Source organism: Oryzias melastigma, linkage group LG24 (assembly GCF_002922805.2).
Source record: "Oryzias melastigma strain HK-1 linkage group LG24, ASM292280v2, whole genome shotgun sequence".
In the NCBI taxonomy this organism is placed as follows: domain Eukaryota; kingdom Metazoa; phylum Chordata; class Actinopteri; order Beloniformes; family Adrianichthyidae; genus Oryzias; species Oryzias melastigma.
The window spans coordinates 10,655,469-10,668,110 of NC_050535.1; the positions used below are offsets into that span (position 1 = coordinate 10,655,469).

The window sequence follows — 12,642 nt, forward strand, 5'->3', positions numbered from 1 at the left end:
CAGCTCGCGGCTTTTTCAGCCTCGATTGTAGCGACGTCAAACTTTTGTAACAGTTGGTCAGAACACCTTTGTTCTGAGATCAAAGAGATCAAAGGAGCCGAATGAAGACATAGATGCTCACGCGGACCTGAGTTCAAAACAAGCTGTGGTTTTTGTGTGAAGGTGGAGCTCATCACTTTGTGGTCAGTCAGAGGGGATGTCGCTTCTAAATTTAGCAAATGTGCAGGAAATAAGATCAAAACTGGGAGTTGATTTTGATAAAATGTTGTTTTGCATTTTAAACATGGTTTTCTCAGCTTGAGAGGGCTGCAGGGTGGTTTAGTGGTCCCTGGTTTTAATCCCGGCTCGGACCTTTCTGTATGGGCATGAGTGGGTTTTACCCTGGAACTTCAATTTCCTCCCACAGACCAAAAACGTGCTTTATTGGTGACTCTAAAAGGTGTGAGTATGTGTTGTTGTGTGGCCCTTGACCAAAAGTGTCAAACTCAATGACACAGGGAGCCAAAATCCAAAACGCACTTTAGGTCGCGGGCCAAACAGGATAAACATTTATTGAAAACTGTATTAAAACTGTAACTTTTTAATATAAATATGATTAAAAACAGACAGGAATATTATTTCAGAATAAGTCAACTTAAACCACAAATAACTTTTAACAGGCATCTGAGGCACTGTATGATGGGATTTGTTATTAATTTTGTAGTCATGGTCGCAAATACATTGAGTTTGCTGTTAGATGTTCCCTTTGCCTGTCTGGGCGGATAGGGGTCTAGGTGTGTTTTACCCTTAGTTGTTTTATCTGCTTATTTTTTATTTCTTTCTACACCACGAGAAAGAGGGAGGGAGAGGATAATAACATCCTTGTGATGCAAATCAATGCACATTAGAAAGAAAGCCAAATATTATTCAGATTTAATCTGATTGGTCAGTTACCTGAATAACTTGCACTACATAAACAATCTAATGGGAAAAAAAATAGGATTAGCAACAAGGTATCGGAGCAAAAATAGGTCATTCTGACAAATATAATGACTGAGTAATAGCTTCTTATTTCTCTAGCAGGAACTTTCTACGTGGAATGCAAGGGTGGAGGAGTTACTCTGTCCAGTTCTTATTTACAGTCAATGGGCGTACCCCACCTTCATTCCATAGTGGCTGGGATAGGCCCTAGCAACCCCATGACCCCGACAGGAATTCATCAGGTTTGGATGATTCATAGATGGATTTCTCAGCATGAGGTTGACACAGGAGGAATGTCTGGGTCTCAGAATGTCATGCTGTCAAGAAAAACATGCTCACAACCTTGAAAGCAGATTGACCTAATCACATGTTGAGACTATAGAGTCCCCATGATGATAGAAGGGTCACCAGAATATTGTTCTGTTTCATGAACTTTTGTAACACTGACTTATTTCTAAACCAAGAAGATATGAATCTTATCCTGTAAAGTTTAGAAACCTGTCGACTTCTTACAATTAAAGCTCCTGAAAAAAAAATCTTCTATTTCAACAAATTTCAACATTTTACTGGAAAGTAAAAGACACAACCACACAGTTTGGTTCTGAAATCCTGGTGAGACCTAAGGCTTGAGCTAATTCAGACTCTAAGAATCTAATGACTAAGAGGACATTAGTAATGTTTGATCTGCTTCAGGTTTTTCTAAATGTTCTGTAGGATTTTGTTTAGGGCAACACTACGTGACGTGTAAAATCAGCCTTAGATGCTACGTGTTGGATGGAAGTGGTATGGAACGGGGAGTCTTGACTGGGTTTGCATTCTTTCCGTTGACTGGGTTGGTCAGATCCCTTCAGCTGAATCAGCCACATACCTACACGATGAGTTTCACAACACTCCATTGTGACTTTGCCTCATCTGCTAGTTTAGTCGATGGGAAACAACAAGACGGGGTAAACAAAACACAGCCGTGGGAATCGCTAACCATTTCAATTGAGAGATTTGTAAATGAACCTTGTTGTGGCTGACTACATTATGAATAACCAAAAATATTAAGTGACCAGTACAGAAAATGAAGCACCCCACAGGATGAATGTGAAGAAGCAGGAGTTTAAAAAGTAATATTGGTATTGTATAGCTACAACAAAAAGCTGATTTGATCCTCATTTGTAAAGAAATCCATACCAAAAAAAATATTTAATCTTTTGGTAAATCTTGCCCATTCTAACCAAGTTTATTGGGCTACTCCATGTGAGCTAGCCATAGTATTATGGTCATCTGTTTAACCAGCATGCATGAATGGTTCTTAGTGCTTAAGGTTTCTTTCACATAGGAATTATCAAGCAAACAAACAGATGTTGGGGAACTGCAGGAGCATTTCATACATTGCTTCATTTGGTTTCACCCACAGGATTTTCAGAAGTCTATCAAAGACTGGAGGAAAGCAAACGGCTTTGCAGGGAAAATCCTGTCAACAAAATAGCTGCTTATGCATGGGCATAACTACTGATAAAGAAGTTGTTTTCACTGATGTATTGGTGGACACCTTGATCATATCTATCTTTATGGTGCCATCAAGCCTATAAAGTCACTTTATCAGCTTTAAAAGAGAATCAAGGCTGCTGGAGGTGTGAAAAGCATCCTTAGACATACTGTGTAAAACATTCTGCACAAGGAAAACATGAGACAGGCACTTAGACCGAAGTTATACCTACCTCAACATGCTGGTAATATCAGGTGACCCGCTACATATAGACACACCCACCTGTCTATCAAAAATATATACCTCCAATGGAAATGAAACGCTTTAGAGTGGGGAAAAAAGTATTTGCCAGTCACTGATTCAGTGAGATGTTCTACTGAGAGCCTTGAGGATAAAATTGGCTGGATTTACCAACAAGTCAGTCCTCGAGGGCCGGCTTCCTGCTGGTTTTCCCAGAAACCCAGATTACCCAGGTGTGTTTGACAAATAAGGAGCTTCAATGGCAGGTTGTTTGGAAAACATGTAGGACAGCGGCTCCCGAGGACTGACTTTGGACACCACTGTTCTAAAGTTTTCTAGCCAGTCTCTGGACCTCAGCCCAATAAAGTATCTGTGGAGATCATCATAGCTCTTGAGAAGATCTGCACGGAGGAACTGACCAAACTAGCAGATTAAGTGCAAACCTGGGGAAGACCTACAGGAATTGTTTGAACTCTCATTTCCAACCAAGTACAAAGTAATAAGTCAAACTTTTGTTTTTGACCAAATTCTTATTTTCTGCAGCTTTGTATACAAATGAATCATTTAAAAATCTTATGTGATTTTCTGGATTCTTCTTTACATTCTGCGTCTCAAAGTTGAACATTACACACTTTTCTCATCTTTTTAAGTGGGACAACTTGCAGAATCTGTGACTGACAAAACACATTTTGCCCCACTTTAGCTGATGATTTGTGAAGAAACATTAGCCAAGCAGCCTAAAAAAATACACATAATGTTCTCTTTTACGCCCAATTGCTTTCAAATCAAGTACAAAAGAAAATGTTTGATTATTTTTTAATACTACCTTTTCACTGTTGAGAGCTGGAAGCCTCTGAGTGATGGTGTGGGAGTCTGACCCACTTAGGCTTTGCAGCTGAGCCCCACAGTGAATGTGCAGGTCAGGCTATTTCGTTTCTTTTGCTTCGCAGCTCATACCTTGTTTTATTCTGGTTCTTGCCATGCTAGAGATACATTTATGTGATTCTGTGAAGCTACATTCACATGGGCATTCAAGAACATGCTAAATCCACATTTGCGTTAGGAATCTTCTAGAATAGAAACACAAATTCAAATCTTATTTCGTTAGTAAAATAAACTGTAGTACAAGTTCAACCATCCATTATCTATACCTGGTTTCTTCTAATTAGGATCACATTGGTCACCTTCCTATTTTTAGCTGAAGATGATAAACTCTGGATAGATTGCCAGTTACCAACATACAAACTCTTACAATTTTTCCTGGGGGGCTACTTAGAATAACAAATTAACCTTGGAAACATTTTTTCTTCACAGTGGGAGGACCCCAGAGTAGCAGGGAAAAGCCAAAGCATGCACAGGGAGAGTGAAAATGACCCAGATGGAATTTGACCTTCAACCTTCAGCACGAGTTTGACTCTACCAAAAAAAATAAATAAATAAAAAAAATACTCATTTTAGATCACAAAGTTAGACAAACAGAGTTTTATTTGGCAGAAATTACCAGAAAGCTTTTATCTGCTTTGATCTGTTTTGGGAACATACTAGTATATAGTTGTTGGGGATCTAGCTCCAAATCAGCTCTAAATAGTAAAAGGAGAAAATAAAACAAAACCAAAACAAAAAGCACTTTTCAAATCAACAGTTAATAGCTCTTGGATTTTTTTTACTTATACCACTGGTTTTCTGATTTCTACTGTGCTTATGCCAAGCTCTACCCCTATGATTTGTTTAAGTGTCTATGTACATTCCCATTATAGTAAATCACACCAGCGTTCACTTGTTTGAATTTACCAGAATTTAGATGAGCTTTCAAATTTCCCCAAACCAGAAGTCCGTCCATGGGACTTGACTTTGGTTTAGCTCAAAAACACCTGGAGTGTTGAGTTAAAAATTTGAGTTGTGCATGGTGGTGTAGTGGTTAGCCGTCAGGTCCTGGCTTGAATCTGGTTGGGTGTTTCCAGTATGGAGTTACATGTTCTCCTCGTTCGTGCATTTCTTTGGCCACTTCGGCTTCCCCTAAGTCGAGGTTGATATTTGACTGATTTGTCCCTCATTTGTTTGTGTGTAGTTGCTGTCTTTGTGTGGCCCTGCAATGAACTGCTGAGTTGTCCAAAGTCTTCACCCTTCATTTTCATTCCTTTGATGTTGCCCAGGAACAAGCAGGTACAGAAAATGAATGGATGTGTTGGCTCTACAATCTATTCATTCCAAACAAGGTCATGGTGACATCAGGTTGAAATACTTTTTGTTTTACAAGAATTACTAAGTTAACTTTTGGTCATATTGCCAACATTTAGTGTCTCAGTGTTTTGGATTGTCTTTGTTTTTTTGTTATTTTTAGAGAAATTGAATTTAAAAAAGAAGCTGGACTCCCTCTTTGTTTTCCAGACAGTCTGCAGGTTCTCATGTGTTCGCTCAGCTGTTAAGTTGATATGTCTTATCAACAGAGATAAAGCCCATGGAGCTACTGCTTCCAACAGTGGCTGACTTAAATGGACTCAACCCTCATTGATGTTACTGTTTGCAACTCGTTTAAAAGAGCCAAGCCAGTGTGATCCTATCAGAGGAGTGCAGCTTCAGCCTTTCTTTCTTTTCAAAGTTCCTGGAAGGTACTTTCTTGAGGACTCTTTATCTTCCAAGCACAGCATGACTTTTTCTGTTTCTAAAAGGGAAAAAGACCAAGAACTCTTTCTTACTTGTTTAAGATGGTGGCTAAAACGGGCCAACATTCATTCATGAGGTAGATCCTGATTTTTTAGTAAGCATCTTTGTGACTCTGTGAGACATCATGACTCATAATGATGTGTGAACACACCTACAGCAGTCAAAGAAATACAAACCTTCCAAAACAATTGACTAGCCCAATCCAATCATGCGTCTCTGATCATTTAATGGAGTGTGCAATCTGCAGAATTTCTTATCTTTCAAAAAGAAAAAGTTCCTGAAAAGAAAATATGTTTTTTTTGTATGAAATTTCTGTATGGACCTGCTAAAAATATAATTATATTTTAAAAGAATTGAAGTTGTGATCAAGGTTAGGAGCCATATTTGACATATGTTTGAATGGTAAAAGCTATCAGAACTTTTCCATACCCTGATTTTCTTCTCTAAACAGCTTTACGGCAAGTTAATTTTTTAAAATCTGGTGCAAAATTATATCTACCAGCCAGAAAGAAGAAGATTTTCAGTGCATTTAATACCTCAAATGGATCCTCCACCTCCTACCTTAAGCTGAGCAGCATTAAGAGTGGTAGAACTTCTGAAGATCTCCCATGAAGCTCTGTGTCACCTCCTGCTCTTAGAATGACAGCTGAGAGGCTCAAACAGAAAGCCTCAGCAGCTGCTGATGAACAGATGTGTGCAATCCTATAACTGTTTTCTGTTTTTGTCTCCGCAGGAAGGACGAGAAGGAATATGCACTGAAACAGATTGAAGGCACTGGAATCTCCATGTCTGCATGCAGGGAAATTGCTGTAAGTTCTACTCCTGAGGCCCCTAAAGTCATCATACTTGACGTTTTTATCTCTAAGACAACTCTAGACATTAGACTAACACTCTATTTGTTGATTTGATCGCTGACATTTCTTGTTTCTGTCTGTAGTAGAAGTTTCAAGTTTCAAGAAGTTTCTGAATAAGCACACAAGAAGTTCACTTCTTTGCTCCTTTTGGACAATCAATGATTGACTTGTTAAACAAAGAACAAGCTGACAGTAAGATGACCTGGTCTTCTAATTGGTCTATCATCCAGCCATTAAACAAATCCAGCTCCAAAGATCTTCAGAGATCAGACAAAATCAGGGAGATTTGATTGTAAGTATTGAGAAAAATCTTGGATAGACTTGTGTTACTGCATGTGGTCAATCTCTCCTATACATTGCTTGATTCAAGGGTACTATAAGTGATGATGTTAACTATCTAAATCAGGTGTGTTCAGTCAATCAGGATGTGGAATCACTTGAGTCTGCTAATCTGCAACGAGCAAGTGAGGGAGAACTGGAAAAGAACTGGAACTCTTGAGGACCAGTGTTGGACACCCTTGGACTATAGCTTGCCTAAAAAAAGATACACACTTAGAAGAGAATGCTTAACAAATAGTCATTAATGATCAATGGAGGATTTTGGCAACATGATTCCCTGTCCATTCTAGGAACTTGTGTCAACGTATAAAGCTTTCATTTTAAAAACTAAACAGCTGGAAAAAAATGTTAATATATTATGAGTTTGGAAATGAAAGTTTAGGCATCTACTTGCTGTCATTACATCAACTTTATGGCAGCTCTATATGTCAAATCCTTTTCGTTTTGTTATCTTCAGGGCTGTCAAAGACTTTAACTTTTAATATTCTGGTTGTAGAGTCTATGATGTAACCCACGGATTTTATAATTACCAATAAGTTGGTTGCCTTGAGTGTTTTCTACTCCTCAAAAGTCTGCAAATTTGTGGAGTTTCTAGATCCACATTCCAAGAGTCATTAAAGGTTGATTCCGGTGTTTGCTGGTTTAGGTGAGAAAGTAGTAGAATTCCTACATGCACAGAAATCCCAATGAGTTAACCCTAAGCTGACCCTTTGTTCCCCAGCATTAAAGCTCCTACTTAAAGCCGGCAAGTATCTTTGTACAGCTTTTTTTTTTTTTTTACCATTTGCAACTTTTGTTTCCCCATAAGTTAACCTAATTTCCTGTGGTCATGTGACCTGCTTTGACCTAAATCCCTCAATCAAAGAACAATAGATTCTCGTTTAGCTATGATATTTTTTTTCCTTAAAAAGCACTTGCTTCAGTAGGTCAAATAGTCTACCCCATTGATGTAGTGGGTCTGTCCTGTAGCTTCTTATTTTGACTTAAACTGACCACGACCCTCTTTTGAAAATACAAGGAACAGGAGCCTGGTCATTTCATCAAGTGACCACTAGATGGCTTACTACACAAGCAAGGCCATCTTAATTGTACTATCCTAGGCAGGTTAACATTGGGAGTGGGGTCGTTTGGAACCCACAAGACAGTGCGCTGAACTTTTTTTTTCCAATGATTTTTTATTTTCACTGGTGTCCGTGGCAGGCATAAAATCCTGTGCATCTTTGTCCACTTTTGTCATTGGAGGGATAACACTCCAATGTAATGGTGGGGTCATCTGGACCCCAAAAGGTGGCACAAGGGTTAATTTCCTCACTTAAATGGAAAACCAGCTCAGTGGCCTTGTGGTAGAGTGTGGACTCTGAGACTGGAAGGTCGTGAGTTCAAATTCAGGCCGAGTCATACCAAAGACTAAAAATGGGACCCAGTTCCTTCCTGCTTGACACTCAGCATTAAAAGGGTTGGATTGGGGGTTAAACCACCAAATGGTTCCTATGTCAGCAGCTCACCGCTCCCCCAGGGGATGGGTCAAATGCGGAGAGCAAATTTCACACATCTAGGTGTGTAACAACTAATGGGACTTTAACTTTTACTTAATAGTTCAAGTGGACAAGAAAAATACTCAGTATTCCAATCCCCTTTATTGCAATCTCCTCTACAAACAACTTTTCCATCCATGTGGCTAGATGTGTTCTTCCTGAAGTGTTTTTCCATAACATTTTAGATTACCAATTTGGGATTAAATGTCACCCAGACCCCATGGCCTTACTGGGTGTGTTCCAACAACTTTCAGACTTCTTCATCGTCCATTTAGGAAAAAGGTTTGGGTTTGGGGATTTGATTTTAGAATTTGTGTCCAGCCAAGATGAAGGGTGACCATAAGCTAAAAAATAGCTTTAAATAGGCCTAAATCGATGGCTAATGCTTCTACATACTGTTACGTCCTGCTTCTACTACTGAACCTTCTGGAAGGTGTAGCCAATGGGCCTTAATTGGCACCTACTGGCTATTTAAGACAGGCAGGGAGCAAAGCAGCAGGCTAAGGAACTGGATGGGTTTTAGGGGTGTGGTGCTGGTTAGTTTTTTACCATTTTTGTCCTCAGCAGTCTTAGACTGCTGGGTTCTGTTATTTTAATTTGGGGTGGAACCTTGGTAGTCTTAGTTTGCGGGCTTTGTTGGTCAACAGAACTCTCTGCATTACTGTTCTTGGTTCTTACAACTCTCCCAGACTGACCAGAGATGCTCTAGTCTATAATTTGACGAAAATGTTTACTGCTTGTTCATTCCTTATGTTTGTCTGATAACTCATTCAGCCTTTAGTGTCAGCCTCAGAGGTTCATAAATATCTTAGAGTCACAGACTTAAAAGAAACGTATAATCTACAGTGAAATTTATTTCATCCCTTCAAATGAGCAACCTGGCAGACCTGACCAGGTTCAGCATTGACTCATTTGCAGTCACTGGTAGTAGTTTTTCTTTGGGAGGGAAAATGATTAGGTATCAGTTTAATTGCAGCTGTGTGGATGCAGTCAAGAATTAGTCTCAACTATGAAAATATTTTTAATGATTAGATAGGTAAATTCTTCACCTTGAAATCTTGAACTCACTACAGAAGAAGATCGAATCTGAAAGAGGCAGGCAAATAGCAGAAATATCTGTGGTGTTTCTCTGTGATCTGTTCTTTGGTTTACCTGTTTTTACACAAGTTTTACATAAGTCCATATTTAGCAAACACCTGAGTCTGCATTTATGCAGATGACATGATGTTATGCAACACTTTGTGTCTTCAAATAACTGAACTGTGTCCCTTGATGTTTCACACTTAATAGCTCCAAAATGTTCTGCTTTTTCTCGTGTTCTGAAGGATGTGTTTCTGTCTGGTTGGAAAACACGTTGGTTGGAGAGAATGTGGTCCAACTGCCTGGTTATGCAAAGTTCTCAAATATCTCGTTTCCTGTCAAACCTGAAAAGGATTAAGAGAAAAAAGCAGCGGTTGTACAAATCACGTGTTTCTCACTTAAAAAATCTACAGAAATTACATTTTTGGCCAAAAGCTTAACTGCTGCATTAATACTGATGTTCAACTTGTAGTACATTCATGCATTTAAGATGTTTGCAGCAAGAGTTGCAATGTTCAGCCTTGTAGATGTGTTCAATATGTTTTAAAGTACCTTTGGGCAGAGAAATTGTTTCTAACACTATCCTACAGGGTTTTACAATACTATTTTTAATGTAGAAAAAGAACTCTATGTGGTAAAGTATTAACGTCTGTCATCAGTCACTTTACAGCAGTTAAATAACAGACTGAAAGACTATGCATCATAGTGAGAAAATGCCAGAAGTGTTTAACGTCAAACCTTTGGTTGTAGAGTCAGTTAACTTTATTTGTGTAACTTCATGTGCTGTACATTGTGTCCATGCAGCGTTAGCTCCCTGTAGGGTGTGAGTCACATTGGAAGAGCTGTTTCTACCTGTCTGACTGTTTTTTTTTTTTTTTTGTTCTTGCTCAGTTTTAGGATTTTTCAATTTCTACAAACTTTAAATGTTCAACATGAACATTTTTGTTTTTTTTTTCTCTTCGGGCTCAGTGAGCAGTCTACGATCTTTTAATTTCATACGGGCTACATGTGTGCCCCGTACAGGTTTACCTATTTTCGGCCAACTGACAGCCCGTATCTACAAGGAAGGGTAGTTGTGATAGAGGTATAAGTCGTTTAATTGATTAAACCTTTGTGTTTGATCCATAGACAGTACATAGAGAGAACTGGACTGATCATCCCCCCTCCAGCGTTCCAAAAAAGATGTCCCAGCTGGTCCCAGAAAGCCAAAAACCCATAAACTTCTATTAAAAAAAACAATTATTACTCATTCTGAATAATCTGAATGAAATTCTGAATAATCATTCTTGTTCTGGTGTCTCTTTTTAACATGTTCTTGCTAAATCGAATTTTTTTTCATGAAATATTTCCTTTATTGCAAGTTATTTATGCTATAAACTGGCCAATCAGATGGCCCCACTTAAAACGTTTGAAGTGTTTGACAGATATTGGAAAAATTATTGCTAACTAATATTGTCTGGTCCTGAAATGGCAAAAATAGGCGCAGAAAAATGACGAAAGAATTGACTTCATTTCGTTACAACCTGATGTAAGGTGTTTTCTATTGGTGACGTTGCAGCCTTGTTTTGTCCATCTCCATTTATGTCAATGGTTTGATCTAACATGTAAGTACGGAATATTTATGAAGTTACAAATCAGCAATAAATGATAATGGAATTGTTTTGGAGAATCAAAGAGAATAATTAAAATTCAACCACATCAGGATGTAACGTCAGTAATAATATGGGTATGGTAATAGAAAGAGCTTTTATTTTGAAGGGTATGCAGCATGCTGCTGGGACAAAGAAGTCCGCCTCTCTGCAGACCAGTCCCACCAAGAACTTCTGTCTCTGAAGCCATCTTCAGGCCCGGCCTTGTCTCACAAAGCGGCCTTTGTTCCTCCCAAGCCCCTCTTGCTTCGTTTAGCAAACTGTGCACGTCAGTAACTGGCACGCCAGGCAGCAGATCCAGGTTGGGACAGAAGTTGGCTGGGCTCTGAGGACTTTTTGGTTTTCCTGTTTAACTGCTTTTCGTTTCCATGAGGTTTTCCTCAAATCATTGAAGCTGCGTTTAGGAGAAAAATGTTAAAGCTTTCTGGAGTTTTTTCTATTTTTTTTTTAAAGTGGACGGGTACTTTAATCTTTGCTGGAGCTGAAGATGAGTAAGACTCTTCATGTTCTTTCTGATGGAGCAGTCTGAGGCTTTGTGTTGTATGCAAACGCAGCTCGGACAGACGTTGTGGTAGAGATCTGAAACGTCTTCATCAATCTTCTTTAAAGAATGGTTCCTTGAGTTCAAATATGATGATTTATGTTCATGTCTCTACTGCCAAATAGCTGATTTCAGCTACCGGTCAGTAGTTGCTCAGGAGTGTATGTTGCAGCAGCCAAAAACAAAACATAATAAAGAAGAAATAACCATATATAAGTCACACTGGAGTATAAGTTGCATTGTTGGGAGAAAAATGCCACGCTTTTGGAAAAATCTGTCAAGCCAAGCATAAAGCTGCATTCACACCGAACACAATTCATGTTTCTAATTTGCGTCTGCTGTCTCTTTTTCGATGTGTGTCAAATTACATTTTAAAAGCTTGTCCAAAAATATGTTCATAAACTAGACGCTCACATAGCATTGACTGTATATCCAACACATTCTCATTCCCAAGTCGTCACATATTGACGTTTGGTTTAGGACCCCTCCGGGTCGTAAAACTGACTTTTTGGGTGTCCCCAGCTCGTCTTTTTTTAACATGCTGGCTGCTCAAATTAAATCAGGGCTCCCCAACCTCCTAGCCTCAAATGTGATAAAGAGGCTGAGAACTTTGGATTAATATGCAGCATGGTTTAATGATAACGAAGAGCAGGTAAACACAAGACAAGGCGTAGTCAGGAAACAGGCCAGGGTCAGAGCATGGAGAGAGGCAGGAGGCGAATAAACCAGTCAGGGATAAAACAAAGATAGGTAACAGAGAATAAACGCTCAGACTGAATGCACTGGAGAACAATTCAAGACGCATCGAGCAGAGTGGAGGGTTAAATACAGCATGGTGATTAACATGAATGGTAAACAGCTTTCTTTTGAATATCAGGCCATTGTTTTTAATAATCCAGTCATGCTGTGTTTGATAGTGTATAGACCGCCAAAGTATAATTCATCTTTTATATCTGATTTCTCTGAACTGCTTTCATTAGTTTATATGGATTTTAGGAAAATACTGGTATTGGGTGATTTTAACTTGCATGTCCACAATCCTTCTGGAATGTATGTCCGGGACTTTTTAAACATTTTAACATCTATGGATTTTATTCAGCATGTGAATGAGCCCACCCACAATAGAGGTCACACTCTGGATCTCATTATTACTCATGGCCTGAAGGCCACTGTGACCTCTGTTGTGGATGTGGGCATTTCTGATCATTCGTGTGTGTTTTTTAAAGTTCATGATTTTATGATTGAGAAGCTTCCTGAGAAAACCATTAGAAGGCGCTGTCTACACCCTGAAGTGGCTGCAAAC

The 12,642-nt window shown here is 39.0% G+C and overlaps 1 protein-coding gene across 1 annotated transcript in view; it reads left to right on the top strand.

The window, feature by feature from the left end:
• Positions 1-12,642, top strand: part of cdk19 (cyclin-dependent kinase 19) — a 48,817-nt gene that overhangs the window by 496 nt on the left and 35,679 nt on the right. The window contains exon 2 of the mRNA XM_024291108.1: positions 6,075-6,150. Coding sequence (XP_024146876.1) covers positions 6,075-6,150 — 76 coding nt within the window. The remainder of the gene's footprint in view (positions 1-6,074; positions 6,151-12,642) is intronic.